General features: G+C 43.1%; 1 protein-coding gene across 1 annotated transcript in view; it reads left to right on the top strand.

Annotated features, from left to right (window-relative positions):
* The window catches only part of LOC144773148 (sodium/hydrogen exchanger 4-like), a 527,634-nt gene that overhangs the window by 273,348 nt on the left and 236,240 nt on the right, over positions 1–18,046 (top strand). The window contains exon 8 of the mRNA XM_078658005.1: positions 12,830–12,988. Within this exon, the coding sequence (XP_078514131.1) occupies positions 12,830–12,988 (159 nt within the window). The remainder of the gene's footprint in view (positions 1–12,829; positions 12,989–18,046) is intronic.

The following is an 18,046-nucleotide window of genomic DNA, read 5'->3' as shown; positions in this document are numbered from 1 at the left end:
GATCGTAGGTAATATCGGACCCAATAACATATTCTCCACACTCACAATCATCTAAAACATAACCACATCATATCATGCAAAGTCTGCTAGAAAACACACAATCACCACAAACAGTGCAAGCTAAGCATAAGACATTTGCACACAACCCTATTGATATTCACTCCTCAGCTGTTACAACTCACTCTTGAACCATCGGAACATCACCAATCCCGATTCTCCTAGTTGAAACATGGGCACTAGGGACTGAGATTGGATCAAAACTAATCTAAAGTAACAGTTTTCGTAACCCATCTACTTCAGGCACTAACCATTCACAACCATCTGAGGACAATCTGGGCGGATTCTTCCAATTTAACTCAGCTCAATATAGCTTTGTTATAGTGTGAGAGGAAGAGGGGTTAACAACAATTTAATACTTAAAGTACAATGTTATCATTAGGACCCCACAATGAAAGTCTCAGTCAGCAACTTGTCTTTAAAAGAATTATTACAAAATCAAAGCGAGACTAATATAAATCAATCTCAAAATTGCCTGTTTATTTACCACACAGGGCACTCATTAATTCCCATGCTCCATAAAAAGGGTGTATTATGTACTACACACCGTGCAGGAGTAAAGAGATATTTTTCCCATGTAGCCGGAGATTCTCCATCAAAATCTACCTAGTGAATGGTAAAATGGGGATCTTGTAATGAAGTTGTTATGCTGGTGTAATTTCGTGTATTTCTGTATTGTTTTGGAATTCAGCTTGTTTTGTAAGAATTTTGTATTGTATCAATTGTAACTATATGTTCACATGATATTTGTACCCTCAAAAAAGTTTCGGGGATGAACTGTGTTGCTTTTCAGGCATGAAATGAATGTCCAATCTAAAAAAATGCATCATGAAAAAAATCTAAATTATATACCAGAAATATATGAACCTAATGGTCGTTGTTTTTTCTCCGCATAAATAAATAGCAGTGAAACATATAAACCGGGTACCGTCCTTTGTTATACTGATTTAACTTAGAGGCAGTGAGCAAAGTATTTATGCATATCCAATCAGCAATAAAATGGAAACACAACATGAGAAAAATCACTAACCAATTTAGAACAGTAGTGTACATAAAAATAAAAAAAGACACCAAAACGACAAAAATCCAATCAGTAGAACAGGAGATATGAATTTTTGAATTTTTAGATGAAAACAGTGCCAGAAAGCACACAGCAACACTTGCAGTCATCTGGTGCACTAAATCGGGGAAAAGTCACAATTTCCATTTGACTGTACTGGAGTGCAGGTCAGGCGCAGTGACAACGTTTATTGTGCGGACGAGTTACCTTTTAAGTATGCGCAAAAAGTGGCATTCAGGTTGGTGGGGGCTACAAGGAGGTTGCTTTCAGTGTGAGGATGGTGTATTGCGGACGGCCACAGTTGTTGCCTGAAGAGCTGGTTGTTGCTGAAGCTTTGCTTTGGTGGTCATCACAGCCTGTCACTGTTGGCGCATAGTGCTGGTCTCGCATTGGAGATCACTGTGAACGTTTGATTCTTTGTGCAAAGGCAAGGAGCCAAAAACATATGTAGCTACATTGTTTCTTCAGGATGAGTAAATTCTGATGCCTTCCATTGGTCCAGGCTCTTGGTGAATTAGGATTCACTCCAGCATAGGCCAGCAACAGGACTCAGGCAGGTACAGTTGATGTTTGTCAGCTGTGCAGTTGCAGGGAGGCCTCTGGAAGCTTGTTCTGTCCCAGTAGCTCAAACAAGAGGTCAGCCAGTTGACCCTTTGAGTCCCTTCTGAGGAGCACAGGTATAAGGCATGCAGGCCCAATCTTCCTTCTTCAGAGAGCAGGCAGCCCTTCTTAATCTTGCACAATCCAGTAGTGTTCTTGTAAAAGATTCTGTAAGTGCCATTTTTTAACCTGGGGATGTCCTTTCTGTTGAGAATTCCCTACCGCTCCCCCCAAATTGGTTCTGGTCAGTTCTTTTTCCCCTAGTCCGGGCTAAAAACTGCCTTGGGTGGCAAATACAAGGGCAGGCCTGGTGCCAGGTTCCTTTGTACAAACTTCAGACTAGTCCCTTTGAAGTGTAATCCACGTAGGGAACAACTCCTCTCTAGCCAACCTGTCAGGTATGGCCTCTCCCTCCACATCCAGGCCTCTTTTGTCTCTATGTCAGTCTACACACAAAACACCACAGAAGAGCTATTCACAGCCATGTTACCCTGGACACAGACAGTAAGGCACATTTGATTTGGGGCAGAAAAATGTAAACTTTTCATTTCATTACTATTAATGAGGGTTTTAAATTACAATTCATTTGATCATATTCAGTATTTCTGTATCCGTTTCTATTCTGAAGTAATCACTTATTATATACACAAATGATAAGCCAGTGTTAGTCTATGGGGGAGATAGCTTCACAGCAGTGAAAAACAATATTCAGAGTTTTTCACTGCCAAGACAGGTAAAACTTAAGCCCACATGTGCTACTTTTTAATTGCTGTCCACCCCACCCTATGAGCCATTAGGGCCTTCCATAGAGGTGACTTATAAATATTAAAAAGAAAGGCCTAAGCCTTGGAAAATGTTTATTTTGCCCAATCGAAATGGCAGTGTAAAAAAGCACCATAGGCTGCATTGGCTAGCCTAAGACATTGTTTAAAAGTGCTACTTTAGTGCGTGGCACAATAAGTGTTGCTATTCACTAGTAGCATTTAATTTACAAGTCCCGGGTGCCTATAGTATCATATACTAGGGATGTACAAGTAAATTGAATGTACCAATCAGGTGTGGACAAATTTTACTATGCTTTCAGGGGAAAGCACTGGCATTTTATCACTAATTAGCAAGGTAATAGTGCACAGAGTCTTAAAAGGCAACACAAATGGGTTTCAGTCATGGAAGGCAAATATCTGAGTTGACCCTGCAGAAAGCACCAATTCCAATATATTTACCATCTATATGTTGTGCAGTTCCTAGGAGTCCCCCAGGACCTGCGTGTTTTGGATGACCTAAACTGAGGGCTTGGTCCCAACTGCTTCCAAGACAACCCCACAGGATATGTCAGCCGTTAGACCTTCTAGCTCTACAGTGCCACTACCACCACTTTGTGTCTTATAGTGGTGTAGGTAGTTTCTGGCCACCACTGAATATAACAACCCTGATTCCTCAGGGATCGTGGAAAACTGTACAGTAAGTTTCGGTCAGACACTCGTACTTGCTTTGTCTCAGAAAATACACAGGTTGGCGATTAGGACGTTTCAATAAGTTTCTTTTGGTCCAGCGACAATCTGGTGTAAAACATATGTGCTGCAACAAACAGGAGACAGAAGCAAAGGAAAGAGATTGCTAGTACCAATATAGTAAACAGTCAATACATTTCCACCATAGTGCTAATAAGATGAACATAGGCAGTTTATATAAAAACAGCAGCACTTGTATATTCCTAAAATGCACGCCCTAAGTAATTTGCATTTATGTGCCTAGCCTAACCTGCATGTGTAGGTGTATAGTCGTATAGCTATGTGTCTCTGTAGCCAAGTAACGCTTAGGTAAGATCAGCCCCTTTCGATATAGGAATAAATGTGCAGATACTATGATAACGAATTGGGGTTGTGGGAGACGATGAGGGGACGCCCAGGTCCCCCCTCCTCTTTTCACACATTAGTTTGGGATAGGGCGACAGTTGGGGGAGCGGGTAGTTTCAAACACGGATTGCAGGTAGGAAGGAAGGGGGGTACCCTGTTTTAAGTTGGTATTGTTTATACATTAGATCACAAAAAGGGTAGAGGTGTCAACATGAATGGAAAATGCTCCTTGTCTTGTGATGTTCATAGTGATGGACTAGCTAAGATCCTATTTTTGATTCACAGTGGGCAGTTCGGTGACTTAGGTCTGGGTCCTGGGGCACAGTATGTTGGTCTTACCCCCACCACTGAATTGTGGGATTGGGATTGGAACACTGAGCGAACACAAAGACAATTTACGATTGGCCTAGTATTAGATATGGGACTGAGACTCCTCTCCTGGAATGTGAAGGGACTGGGAGATAAACTCAAGTGTGGAATAGTGCTCCAATACATACAAAAACACTCCCTGTACGTCATCCTATTGCAGGAGACACACTTAAATGGCAACACATGTAAATCCCTAATTCATTGGGGATACAAGTTAGTTGCAAACTCTGGCTTCTCCACCAGATCTAGAGGGTTGGGGATACTTATGCGAGGCGCTTTTCCCTTGGCTATAGACCATATCTTTGTGGATACACAAGGTAGACTTGCTGCAGTCCCGGGAATTTAGAAGGGTCATCCAATCACTATAATGACAATGTATGTCCTGTCAGCACTCCACAACACAGCTTTTCAAGATTTGGGAGATTGACTTCTAAACTTCCAGGAGGGGAAGCTTCTCATAGGGGGGAATTGTAATGCTACTTTATCTGGGCTGCTAGACTGTCACATCCCTGTGACTCACAATGCACACTGTCATGTTTTTTCCAAAATCCTTGGAGCTATCGGACGCATCGACGTGTGGTGAATCCTCAACCCAGAGGGGTGCCATTTCACATTACACTTGGGCGCACATTATTGTCTCTCTAGAATAGGCTACATTCACACTCCGACCGATCAGGTGTTATGATTTTAGGCGATACGCCATGTTGCAAGTGGGCATCTCAGATCCTTCCCCCGCTACGCAGCAGGGACACAGCAGTCTGGGAGGGTGGCGCCTATCAACCCATTTTGTCTTAATATACCATTAGTGTGAAAGCGTATGTAGATGGAAGTAGAGCATTACTTCGAAGAAAATGTAGGGTTGGTGGAGTCTGCACTGACCCTTTAGGTAGCGGTTAAGGCAGTTGCCAGGGGACCAGCAGTTTCCGTGATCGCCGGGTCAGGAAGGAGAAGATTGCAGTATTAGACAGACTAGAGAAAGACATTCTGCAATTAGAGGTTGAATTGACTGGGGACAAGTTGGGAAGCATCAAGCATACTTTCAGCATAGACCTAGTAACTAACGCCGCTAAGGCAAGAGGCCCAGCTACACAAAGTAAAATGTGTGACGTTGGGGATAAGGCAGGGAAACTGCTTGCCTGGCTTCATAAACGTGAACAAGCAAGTAAATTGGTGGCTGAGCTTATAATGGATGATGATGAACTACTTTGTGGGATGCAATGATAGCTGAAGCTTGCACCACTTACTACGAACAGATTTACTCGATTTATGAACTAGAACTGCTAGACAGCGACATAATGGACAAAGAAGTAGCACAGGTTATCCGAGGACTTAGGTCGGAGAAAGCTATGGATGTATGTCATTACCACGCATGCTTTTACAACGCATGCCTTTACTACGCAACTTTTACAACGCAAGTCGTTACAACGACTTGCATTGGGGGTTGCTGGATCGTGAATAGTTTAATTTACTATTCCAACTCCAGTCTCCGTGGATAGTAGGGAAGGTTTGGGATAGTAAATTAACTATTCCCTATCCTAGAGTGCCCCCCAGCGCAAGTCGTTGTAACGACTTGCGTTGTAAAAGTTGCGTGGCAAAGGTACTGCGTTGTAAAAGTTGCATTGTAAACGCTGTTCCCCGAAAGCTATGGGACCTAACGGCCTCCCAAATGAGCTCTACAAGTTGGTGACTAATAAGATAGTCCCCTACTTGCAAAGCATGTACATTGATAGTCAGAAAAAAGGGTACATTTCTGCTGACCGGTGACTGGTCACAATAGTTGTCATTCATAAAGAAGTTAAACCAGGAAATCAATGCTCCTCCTATCGCCCCATTTCTCTGCTTAACACAGAAGTTGAAATCCTAGCCAAACTACTTGCTTCAAGCTTATACAGGTTATCCCGAAATTAGAGTATCCTGACCAATCTGGCCACATGCCGGGAAGGAACACTGCACTCAACTTGCGCAGGCTTCACGGAGTTCTGGGACGAGTTGATACGCTAAGGGAGGACGCAGTGGTGGTGTCCCAATAGGCCAAAATGGCATTGAATACCATTGAATGGCCTTACTAATTCGTGGTACTGGATAGGGTGGGATTGGGACCCAATTTTGTGGCCTGGATGAAACTCCTTTATGGTGACCCACTAGTACAGGTGGTAGTTAATGGGGAGAGGAAAGAGTCAGGGCTGTCCCCTTTCTACGTTGCTCTTTGCCCCTGTACTCGAGCCTCTGGCAAAATGGACCATATAGATCTGTTGGGGGGCCTACGCTCTACAGTAGATTGGGAGTATTGAATTTCCCTTTCTGCAGATGACATACTTTTATACTTGGAATCACCCATGTCCTCGGTAAATGGAGTCTTAAATATATTCACTAACTTTTGGAAATATTCGGGCTACACCATTAATTGGACAAAGTCATTCATTTATGTACTGAGAGGAGGCAACAGTGGCTATGGAGGGGTTCCAGTACCTTGGCAAATACATTACCACTGACCCAGCTCGGTTTTATGAACAAAATCTCCTGCCCTCATTACAGCGCCTGTGGGGGCGAAGTGCGACACTGAAGAACCTTTCCACTTTCTTTATAGGGACGCATCGCCCTGTTTAATATGATGGCACTCCCCCAATTTTTAAATATACTGCAGAATACACCACATCCAATCCCCACTTCTTATTTTAAAGCCATAGAGAGCGAGCAAAGAGCACCTCTGTGGGATGAGAGGCCCAATCGAAAAGCCACTCAGAGGTTGGTAAGGAGTTGGCATAATGGGGGTATAGGGTTCCCAGACATACAGAAAAATTACTGGGAAGCACAGCTAATGGCTATCAATCAATGTCTACATCGACCCTGTGATGAACCTGCGTACAAAATGGACATATTTGTCTTACCTGGAGGGAGCTACGATAGGGCACTTTACTCCACACCAACAGGACTACAGATTACAGGCCTCAACAAACACATGGTCCAGCCCTGACACGCAGTAAATAAGACTTCAACTAGAACAAGGGGGCCCCTGAATTAGAATAAAGGTGGAGACGCAGGGGAACAAAGGCAATACAGTACACTGGAATGTCTCCACCCAGTATGAATCAAAGGAGTGCTTATAAAGTCACCAGGGATACAGTCTCCCTCCCAGTAAGAGACAATCAATGAACACAATTTATTTGGAGCATATCCATAAATAAACTCTAATCAATATTAATATATGTACAATTTGATTGATTTATCACAAAAAGATAACTTTAAAGCAAAAATGCGCATCCCCACAGTACGTTAATTCAAACACTCAGTCAGTCAAGTACTTTATTGCGATAACTTAATATCATACAAAGACAATGACAAATGTATAAAACAATAACACATACATTAAAAACATTTAAGAAGCAGTTTAAAAATGACGAGTTTAAAAAGAACCAGCAACGAATTAATGAGACCAACATACACAATATTACATATTAAGATCAGCCTCGCTGGTAGAAAGTGCATGGTGCAAAAGTGCAAAAGTGCAAAAATACTAAGAAATATTAAAAAATATGCTAAGGGTGTCCCATGAAAAATAGTTAAAACAGGCAACTACTAACCATGTTACATCAGTTCTAAGAATGCTGACCCAAAAGGTCAACATACTAGCTAAAATGTTAATCTGTAATACAAGGGCAAGTAGGCACATTTTTAAGTCTAATATTTCTGCTTCTAATAGCTCTCACCAGGAAACTAGCCACATAAAACATGATCCTGGGAGTTTGTAGCATTTGTAAGTAAATAAGAGCAGGTCTAACCAAAATAAATCCTGCCTCCTTGAGTATAGGTACAAGAAACATTTTCCGAGCTTCATTATAGTGGCTACAAAACATTATAAAATGCATGGTACTTTGCTCGGAAAAATGATCACAAGAACATGGTGGTGCCTTTTCAGGGCTGCTCCAAACAGGATAAAACCCCAAGCTAAAATGAATCAAATTAAATCGAAAACGAGTTAAGATAAACCTGTGGTAAGGATGGGTCACCACATTAAGATAATTGTCAGGACCATTGGGTATTCAAACACTCAAAACAACAGATATTCCACATTCACACAATCTCATTCATCCTGATCCTAAGGGATCCGTCCTTCAAATCCTCCGGTCATGGGTGATCGAAGGTATCTAATCGGTAGCAGCGATTTCAACGAGGCTACTCTTAAAGTGCCCACGAGCACACAGACTCACAGAAAAACAGAGCATAAGAAGGTTTTTTTGGGATCGAGAGAAAATAAAAGGGGTGCCGAACTCAGTAAAAAACAAGCGTAAATTATATTGTGAAGGATCAATTTTTTCTGGGACCCAACCGTATCTTCTCTTTACGAGAAATGTAGGGCATATATTTTATTTGACCAGACTAAGGCTGTGTGCGCTCCACTTCCAGGGAGCTTTGCCAGAAATTGGTAAGTGGAGCCGTAATTTACCAAGGTGCCCGTGTGATGGTGAGACTCCACAGAGTACTCTGCATTTGATACTTTTCTGTCATTTTTATTGGGACATCAGAAAATTGTTTTTCAGCCCAATATTTATTACTAATAAGCTGTACACTTATAAAATTGCTTTTGATCATGTCTGTAACCTGGAGAATGCATCAATATGTAACACAGTTATCCTTTTTACACAGACGGCAATCAAAAGGAGAAAGGAACTTAGTTATCTGGAATCAGTAAATTACGAACTTGATTAAATAGAATGTTCATCCTAACATTGTAATATTAAATTGTATGTATTTTGTTGATCCCTGGCATTGACATTTAATCCATACCTGTTTATACCTGCTAATACTTGAAGTCATACAGTGCTTATTTTTGTAAAGAATTGTGCGCTGGTAAAAATCTGTGATATGTACTTGTATATTTTTTAAGTGAGATTTTATTGTAGAATGCTTTTATGGATTTATATCTTTATACTGAATAAAATATGTTTTGATTTGATTTGACAGATTGGATCTAATAGGTCTTGCCTGAGTGGGAGATCTGTGGTCACGAGGAGAGCCACCACAGAGTAGTTTGGTACATGCACATTAGACATGCTCATCAAGTGCTCATTCCCAGGGGGGAGGAGCTCCCCAAATCCTCTCCACTGGAAGATAGATTCCTCACTGACTATATGATCCAAAAAGCGACATCTTTGACCTATCAAAGATTGATTAACTACACTTCTGAACCCCCCTCCTCCAACTCCATGAGTATTGGGCACAAGACATAGAGGAGCAAGACGACGAGGAATGGAAAGAAGCATTGGCCTCCCCTCGGGTGGTGGCATTTTCCTCGCTATTCAAATTAATACAACTTAGGATATTGCATAGAATGTACTTCTCATGCCAAACTCTTGTCAGGGTCAGTTTCAGGGCAGATCATTATTGTAGGAGACAATGTAGTCAGGAGGGCCCCTTTTTATCATATCATTTGAGACGTGGCTCTTCACGACCGGGTAACTCTGATTTTTGCAGTTGCCAGCGGTACCAGGGAAACACTTCATGCTCCTAGTCCTGGAGAGTCCACACACCTAACCCATCAAGGAGAAAGTATCTGAATTAGCTTATTCGTGTTAATAGATCCAAAAGAGAGATCATATCTGCAGTTCAAGGTTTTAATCAATATGAAGGGATCATACGCGAATTCCCTCTATCCAGAGAAATTGGCATAGCAGGCTGGACAACAACGTGTATTTTTTAGTCCTGATGAAGACCCAGTGTGATGTTACCTAACTACACTCGTCCCCGGGGAGGGGGGGGGCGGAATGTTAAAACGTCGACTTGCCATGAATAAAGTGTACCATACTCATATAGACATGTACAAAATATGATGAAAAACACTTGCTTTCTTTAAGGGTATCAACAATACATGGGCCTTCAATCAAACACACTTTTATGTATACATGTTAATTATGTTGACTGTCTTCGATTGTCTATTGTCTTAGCATTTGTGTTACATATGAGGCACAATGTTACAATTGTCCCACATGTACATATATGTCACAGAATATTATTCACAGTCTGTATTTGGTTTGAATTGTTTAATGTACTAAACACAGGCGATATATGACTTATAATATACCGTGTATTTCTAACTGTTTTCAAATAAATAGTGTCTAGTAAGGTGTTTGTGTATGTAGCATTAATTGATAATACTTTATCTCTATGGAGTGATTACAATGTTTGATAAATACCAACCTCTTCGTGGCAGAACCGCTGTTTCTATACTAGGGTCGGTTTCAGGGCAGATCCTAATTGTAGGAGACAGGAGGGCAGGGCCGGACTGAGAACCAAAACCGGCCCTGGCAAAGTGCTCGGCCGGCCCCCTGGGGGTGTGACCGAGCTGTTTGCCAGGGCCGGTTTCAGCCGATTTTGTTACACGGCCGATTTTGCAGCTATGCTGCTAAAAAGGCCCTGTAACAAAAACGGCCCCCTGGGCCCCAAACCGGCCCCCACCCTTGCGGCGCACCGGGGGATTTCCCGGTGCCCGCAATGGCCAGTCCGGGCCTGCAGGAGGGCCCCTTTTTATCTTATAATTTGGGTTTGTATACATATTAAAATATATTGGGGGCAGTTGTATGCTCCTTGGGGGAGGTGTTGGGGACAAGACTGGAGCCAGGCGCTAACTGGTGCCTTCTAAACATATGGGGTGGTACAGACCTAAATAGTAAAGAAAGGACCTGAGTGATGCTGAGAATGATAATATCCAAGTGCAATAGAGCGAAAGTGCGGGGTGCACTCGAATCGCCAACAATTCAAGCCTGGATGGAGGATATGGACTGGTGCATGTTATCAGAAAAGACAGTAAATGATGGCCGGGGCTGTCAGTGAAAGTGGGATTCATACAGGGGAGATATATGCACAACACCAGTACTCAACACTCATCCAATAGTCGGGAACTAGTAGGGCAGTGCTGTGTAGGAGATACAAGAAGTAGCACAATAGTACAGTGCACTGTAAATTTGATGTTTATTGATTCTACGAAAGTTTTGATTTCATTGCCAAGGTAATACTATATTAAAGATGTACCATGTATTTATGTCATCAATAAAAAGAGTTTAATTCTTATTTTTTTTAAACTAAGCGGATTCCCCAGAAAATGCATTGTGGTTTATTTATAACTGGCCATTTACAGGGATTGCTCCATTCCACTCATCAGGCATTTATTTGAGCTGGTCGTATAATTTTTGGTCCTCTGCCACTTCTGAGTGGTCCCCTTAGAGTATATACTAAATTGGGTTGTATAGTGCCAATTTCTGTTGATTTCCTTTCAGATGCTCTTGGTTGGGCTTCTCTGGCATACACTGTGCCTGAGTATGAAATGGTTGCTTCCTTTCCATTTCTGACAGAACCCCTCAGAGCATATTTGGCACTGTAGTGAGTTGCACAATGACCATTCCTATGGCTCACTCTTCGGCTGCTGCAGATGGAAACCCTTAGTGCACAATCTACAGCTTAGAAGGCTGTTTGATTCTGATTTTTAGGTGTCACTCCTCTGCTGTTCCTGTGTGTCCCCATGGCCATTTTATATTTTAGTATTGCTAGGGTTTGGGCTTTGCTGCTCCTGGGTGGACTACTAAGAGCCAATATACTGACTGGTTGTGTTATTTACTATTCCTTTGGGTTGGCATTGGTCATTCCTGGGTGGACACCACAGAGCATATGCCATAGCTGATTTATAATCACCCATTCCTAGAAGATGCTCCCAGTCTGTCCTTACTGGGCTTCTCCTTAGTGAACAACTCAAACTAAGTGCTATGGCTGGCTGTATCATTCCCATTCATATGGGTTGCTTCTTAGTGCTCCTCAGGCATATATCACGGCTGGTAAAATAAATGCTGCGCCTCTGTCACTGAAGTGGAGCCCATATGAGATTATACAATAGCTGGTTGCTTAATGCCACTCCAATGGGTTATTGATCTGCTGCTCCTGGGTGTACTCTTCGAGTAGTGGTTTAACAATGCACATTCCTACTGGTTGCTCCCTTACAATTAGGGCTAGACTCCAAACCTCACAAACCATGGCTTATTACATAATACCATTTCCCCTGTTGCACTGCTACCATTTCTGTGTGGACTACTGCACAAAGAGTAGAGTTCAGGGAAGATTACATCTATCAAAGATAGTACCCTCATCTTTGGGCATGTTTCCATGCTCACTATTCAAACTTGCTTAAACTGGATAAGTCAGATCACTCTAAAGTTGGTAAGCATTCACATGCTGTATCCATGCATAAGCAGTTCTCCATACCTACAGCGACATGGTTTGAGCAGTCTCTGACACATTTGCTCAACACTAAAACATTTCAGCATTGTCCCACTGCACTCACACAATTTTATATATATCCATACAGTAGCATATAATGCTGCAGTGGGTAAGGCTCACATTCCTCACTCACTCCTTTTTGGTTCAATGCATGCAAAGATTCCACAACAAAAACATGATAAGACATATACTTGTTATTTCTGTCACTGTTAGGAGAATATTTTCCCACGATGCATCTTGTCTTATTGTTATTCTCTCGCATTTCCCTTTACTTTTGTATGCATGCTTCTACATTGCCATAAATAAAATAAAAAGAAATGTTGGTACACTGACACAAGACATCCCAAAAATATCCATGCAGCCCACATGACAGGCACACACCACACCCTATCATCCATAGCACTATTCGGAAGTAGAATGCAACTAGTCCATAAATGCTGCATGACACTTTCACATGAGTTTAAAACAACCAAGTCAACCAATAAATCAAATGTGTGTGGTTCACATTATATTCATTTTCATGACTACACTGTAAATGTTAGAATCCTTCAGAAAAATATTGCACATTATGTTACCTATCTATATGCAAAACCCATTCAATTGTATTGCTTTGATTTATTAACAGATATAAGAAATTTGACAATAAATACTTGCGAAAGATTCTGATTCGGGAGAACCAGCCCAAATCAAGCATTGTGACTCTCCACCAAAAATTAGAATTAAAGCAAGCCATAGAGATGACTGAAATTGGAGTAAGCAGAGATCCATCAATTTCCTCTCTACAGTAAGTGTGTATTTTTTTAAGATAAGTGATGAACGTTCGTCTCTGCTGCTAGAGGAGAAGATGTCGGAGAATAATAGAAATGTCGATAACAATTATGGGATTAAATGCCTCCTTCTGTACATCATAAGGGTATTGCAAGTCACTGAGGAGTTCCATGACCATATAGGCCATGTCCCTTTATTGGTTATAGAATTCCAAGGTGACTTTCAATATCCTTATAACGTAAAGTAAGGGGGCATTTTATCCCATTAAATAATTGAGGGGCATATTATCAAGGGGGTTTATCTCCGCTTTTTTGGCTTTAAAAGTCAAGAAAGCGGAGATAAAATTATCTCCCTATTACCTAGCCCGTCGCTAACAACAGTTAGTGACAGCTAGTAGGAGATAGCGACCATCTTGGGCCCCACTTTGCATGTCAGTGATATTTATCACTAATGACATGAAAAGTGGGCGTGCCAAGATGTTAGCGACTGGAAACAGTCGCTAACATCGCTATCTCCTATTACCAACTTTTGGAGATATTCGCGCTAAGCGCGAATATCTCCAAAAGCTAACACCTGCCCTGAGCAGTTCTTAGCCATGTTATCCAATGGGAGGTGGATAACATGGCTAAGAGCATTAGCATGAATATCGCTGACTTTTCAGCGATATTCATGCATTGCGGACGTTTTTTATCGCATTTGCGATAAACCTTGGTAATACCAAGGTTTATCTGCGATAAAAATCGCCGCAGCTCTGCGGTAAAATTTTGTCTCTAACCAAGCAATAGCGATAATTATCGCTATTGCTTGGTAATATGCCCCTGAGTCACTTGCACTCACCTTCGCTGATATATGGCACAATGGCATGTCATTTATGACACCGTCCACCATTCCATTCCTTCCTTTCCAGTACTTTGAATACTGAAATGACTTTCAATGCTGAATTCAAACCGAAATGTACCAGAATTCAACATGCTGCAGGCTTAAATTGCAAGATTTCCTGAACCTTTCATACATGACATGAGGCATCTTTGCAGCTATGCATAGGCAGTGTGCAGTGCCTGCACATTCAGAAAAAACACATACGTTGTTATGTGGGCGAAAGTTAGAGCAGAAAACAATCAAGTTCCATTATTCCTTGCCTGTGATAGAAATGATTTTTGTTGTCTAGACAGACAGGCATTTGAAAATGGTGGTGGTATTGTAGTATAAGTTCTAGGGTTGATCTGCCATGAAATACGTGCAATAGTTTTATAGCATCCTGAAATGCTTCAAAATTTGGGAAGTTAACACCCTCTTCAGTTTTGGTCTTTTGTTGTTTTTTAAGGGATGTTACTCTATTTCCTTTTCCAAAGAAATCTTGTCAGGATCTCTTTTAGCACTTTGAAGAATGAAGAAGACCAGTGTCGTGTGGTCACAGTGATGGATTTAAAACATTTGGCATGTAATACATTTTTTTGGGGATATACATTTTTATTGGCATTTAAAACAACATGGTGCATACCAGATTGCGAAACAGTGTTACCAACTCAAATCACCCCCTCCCACCATGCTATGCGGCAACAGTTGCATAAAACAAATCCTGGAGAAGATGCAAGGGGACAAAGAAGGACCATGCTGAGTCCATAGTACCAGATCACCGAGTCCATCTCAGATGTAACACTGTTGGATCCCCCATAAACTATGCACAATGGCACCTAAACGCAACCCTATCCACAACCTCACAATGCCATGAAGTATCTGCGCATGAAGCATCCGAAAGGTCACATGAAGCATAAAGGTCTGCGAACCTGGTGGGGCCTGGTATCTGGGAGCCGAGCAGTTCTGCAAGCATCGCTGCCCTGGCCTGTAGGTCATCAGCCAGCCTGTTGTCTTTCTGACATTTATGCATCCAAGTTTCTTCATCCATTAGTGATTCAGCCATATCTTTAGCCCAGTTTCTGTACCTCCAGAGGGGAAGGGGACAGCTAACAAATATCCACTCTACATTTAGCAAGGACTATGACCAATAATAGAAACCACCTACCCAGGCCCTTCCTCTTGCGTGTCGGTATCTGTCCAAACAGGTATTGTCTGGGATCTCCCTACTCCATATCTGCATTCAACCTATAAACTATGGTCTACCAGTAGGTATCCAGCTCGGGGCACTGCCATATCATATGGAGAAAGTCTTCTCCATCAACTAAATACTGGGAGCAGATAGGAGCCCTTCCTGGTTAAATGGTGCGTAGTGTGCCAGGAGTAAGCTAAACCTGATGAATAACAATATAGTGAATCAATTCAAACCCTGAGTTTGCAGAGGCTTTCTGCACCCCTGCATGTATGGTTTCCCAATCCTTATTCGTAATCTGTTCCCCCAGAGCCTCCTGTCACCTGTCCTGCACCAACAGTGTTCACAGTGGGATATCTTCCCTAAGTGCCCTATAAATAATGGAGATCAATCTGCGGCCCACATAAATTGTGAATAAAGTTACCAATGTTTGGGACACCTCAGGAACATCCGGAATGTAGGCCATGTGCTATGGCCAGTGGCAGCTTTCTTTGTGATCTATGGAATTGTCTGTGGCTTAAATTAAATGTCTCTACCGTGTCCAGCAGCATAATATATCTTTTATTTGAAGTCATCCTCCCGCCCTCCATTGATCAGTCGCCATAGTTTGGGCTATTTGTGCAGAGCAAAGGGGGCATGACGGAACACCTGCCTGGCCGACCCCTCCCATGCCCTACACAGCTATCTCAACACATATGTGACTGTAGTGGGTGCTCTCGACCTCAACATCAGGAGTTTGGGCAGTGGCATCTCACCATAAGTGCCATGCAACAATAGCTTTTCCCAATTCTGCCTGTTGTCTAGCCAGTGACCTACCAGATGTTGGAGTTGCACAGCAAGATATTAAAGCTCTGAGCTGGATAACGCCAGCCCACCACACCACCAGGTTTGCTTCAAAGTAGCCAGGCTGACCCTTTTCCAACTGGATGCTCAGAGCAGGCCAACAATGGTTTTATCCAATTCAGTAATGTATTTTCTGGGGATATCAAATAAGGCTCCCTGAAAAACGTAAAGACAGCGAAGCAAAACAATCATTTTCTCGAGCACCACCTTACCCATTAAGGATAAATGGAGAATGTTCCAAAATTTCACCAAATGTCAAAGACCCTCCAGAACCCTACTGATGTTCAGAGGCTCAAATGTCCACACCTCCCCCACTATTCCTAACCCAATATATCTCATGCTGGCAGCCACCGATGGGAGCCCAACATCAGGAGATTCTGTGATGGACTCATCCCCAAAGTGCCCAATGGGAAAGATTTGAACTTGAGACAATATACATGAAGCCCAGAAACCTCTCTAAATTCTGCCAGGGTTGCTAAAATGATGGGGATCGAGTACACCAACTGTCTTAAGTATACCAAGGCATCATCCTCATACAGAGAGACCACATGTGTTGTCTCTCCAAGCATCATGCCCCACCCGGACAAAACCGAATGAAGTTTACATGCCAGCTGCTCCATTGCTAGTGCAAATAGCAATGGTGATAACGGGCAAACTTGCCTGGTACACCTATGAAGAGAAAAACAACACAACATGGTCCTGCCAATATGGACCCTCACAATGGGACCTTGTAGAGCAACTGCACCCATTTAGGTCAATGAAGTGTAAGCAGGACTCTCGCATCCAACACAGTGGGAAAAGGGCTCAGTAAATGTAAATGTAAATGTATGGGACTTGTAAAGCGCACAGCTGCCCGTAAGAGTCCCGGCGCTGAAGACCGCTGGGGAACCGGTCCTGGCTTTCCCTGTGAGATGGTCCCTTCTGGGTATCTCCAAGGTGAAACCAGGTATCCCCGGGGGGACGTTGTAGAGATGAGGCAAGCTTAATGCCCAGAGTTGCTGAGTGTGATCCCTGGTTAGAGTAGGCACCGAGGAGAGAATTATCGAGTCCGCTGACCCTGGTCCATGACCCTGCCACGTCGGGAATTGAACCCTGGTCCTGGGCCGTTCTCTGTTTCCGGGTCTGCCGTCTCTAACCAGTGAGCCACACCACTCCACTGTGCACCTCCCACCAGAAAACATCAGTAGATATGAATATCCACAAAAGAGGGGGCTGTGCCATCAGCAAGGTGGGATCCGCTTACCCCTCCTCATGCAGAATCAGTATTGTGGGGGCTTCAGGCGCCCTCACCTGCCACAACATTTAAGACCAGGAGCCCCCATGGGTCATCAGTCCACCTCTCTCATGCTATTGATGTTACATATTATGAGTACCTTGGAAAGTTTGGAAGCACACTAACCTTAATATAGCAGTTTAGGCAGGAGATGGAGACGCACTAGCCTGTCGCGCCTTGGAGGCCACCAAAATCCTAATTGCAGGCCTTACTGCTCGCCTAATGGACCTAAACACCTCTGCTCTGATAACTCAAGCACCAGAACAACACACAGTTGCCGCTGCACCACTCTTACAGATACAGCACGGTCACCTGTCATTAATGTTGCATCTCCAAATCAGGGGGAATGTCCCTGGAGGCCTGGCTACTCCAACCCTCGTTCGTGCTCCACTTGAGCACTCTGCCGCGTCCACAACCGCAGGCCCACAGACCCAGCTTTGCCCCCAGGTGCCAATGTACTGTCTGGCTCGAGCCGTCCAAGGCACGTCGGTACTCCTCTTCACGTCCTCACCTTGGGAGGAAAGCCTCTCAGGTGCGGGGGTGCTTCTCTCACTGGAATCCGCTTTGCCTCCACCAACCAGCATGGCCCCGCCTCAGGGTCCTAGCTCTGCACACTCCGGATGGATCCTGACAGCAAGAGTGCCTTTGCTCCGGAGTCATCCCTCCACAGTTCGGGTGTGTGCCGAGGGAGTCCCACGACATTGGGGGCATGCAGTACAGCAAAGGCAGCCTTAGGATTAGGTAGAATGCAAAACAGCGTCTAAGCATCATCTTGCTTGGTCACCCCCCCCCCCCTTGACGTAATGCTTGCCATTGTTTCTAATCTGCTCCACTATTAAAGGCTCGGTGGCAACCACATTGGTTTCCGTTAACAAAAAAATCAGTATTTGAAATTGGATTTGTTTAGAGAT

Source organism: Lissotriton helveticus, chromosome 8 (genome assembly GCF_964261635.1).
Source record: "Lissotriton helveticus chromosome 8, aLisHel1.1, whole genome shotgun sequence".
In the NCBI taxonomy this organism is placed as follows: Eukaryota; Metazoa; Chordata; class Amphibia; order Caudata; family Salamandridae; genus Lissotriton; species Lissotriton helveticus.
Note: the sequence above shows the minus strand (reverse complement) of the source record. Positions and strands in the feature narration are given on the sequence as shown.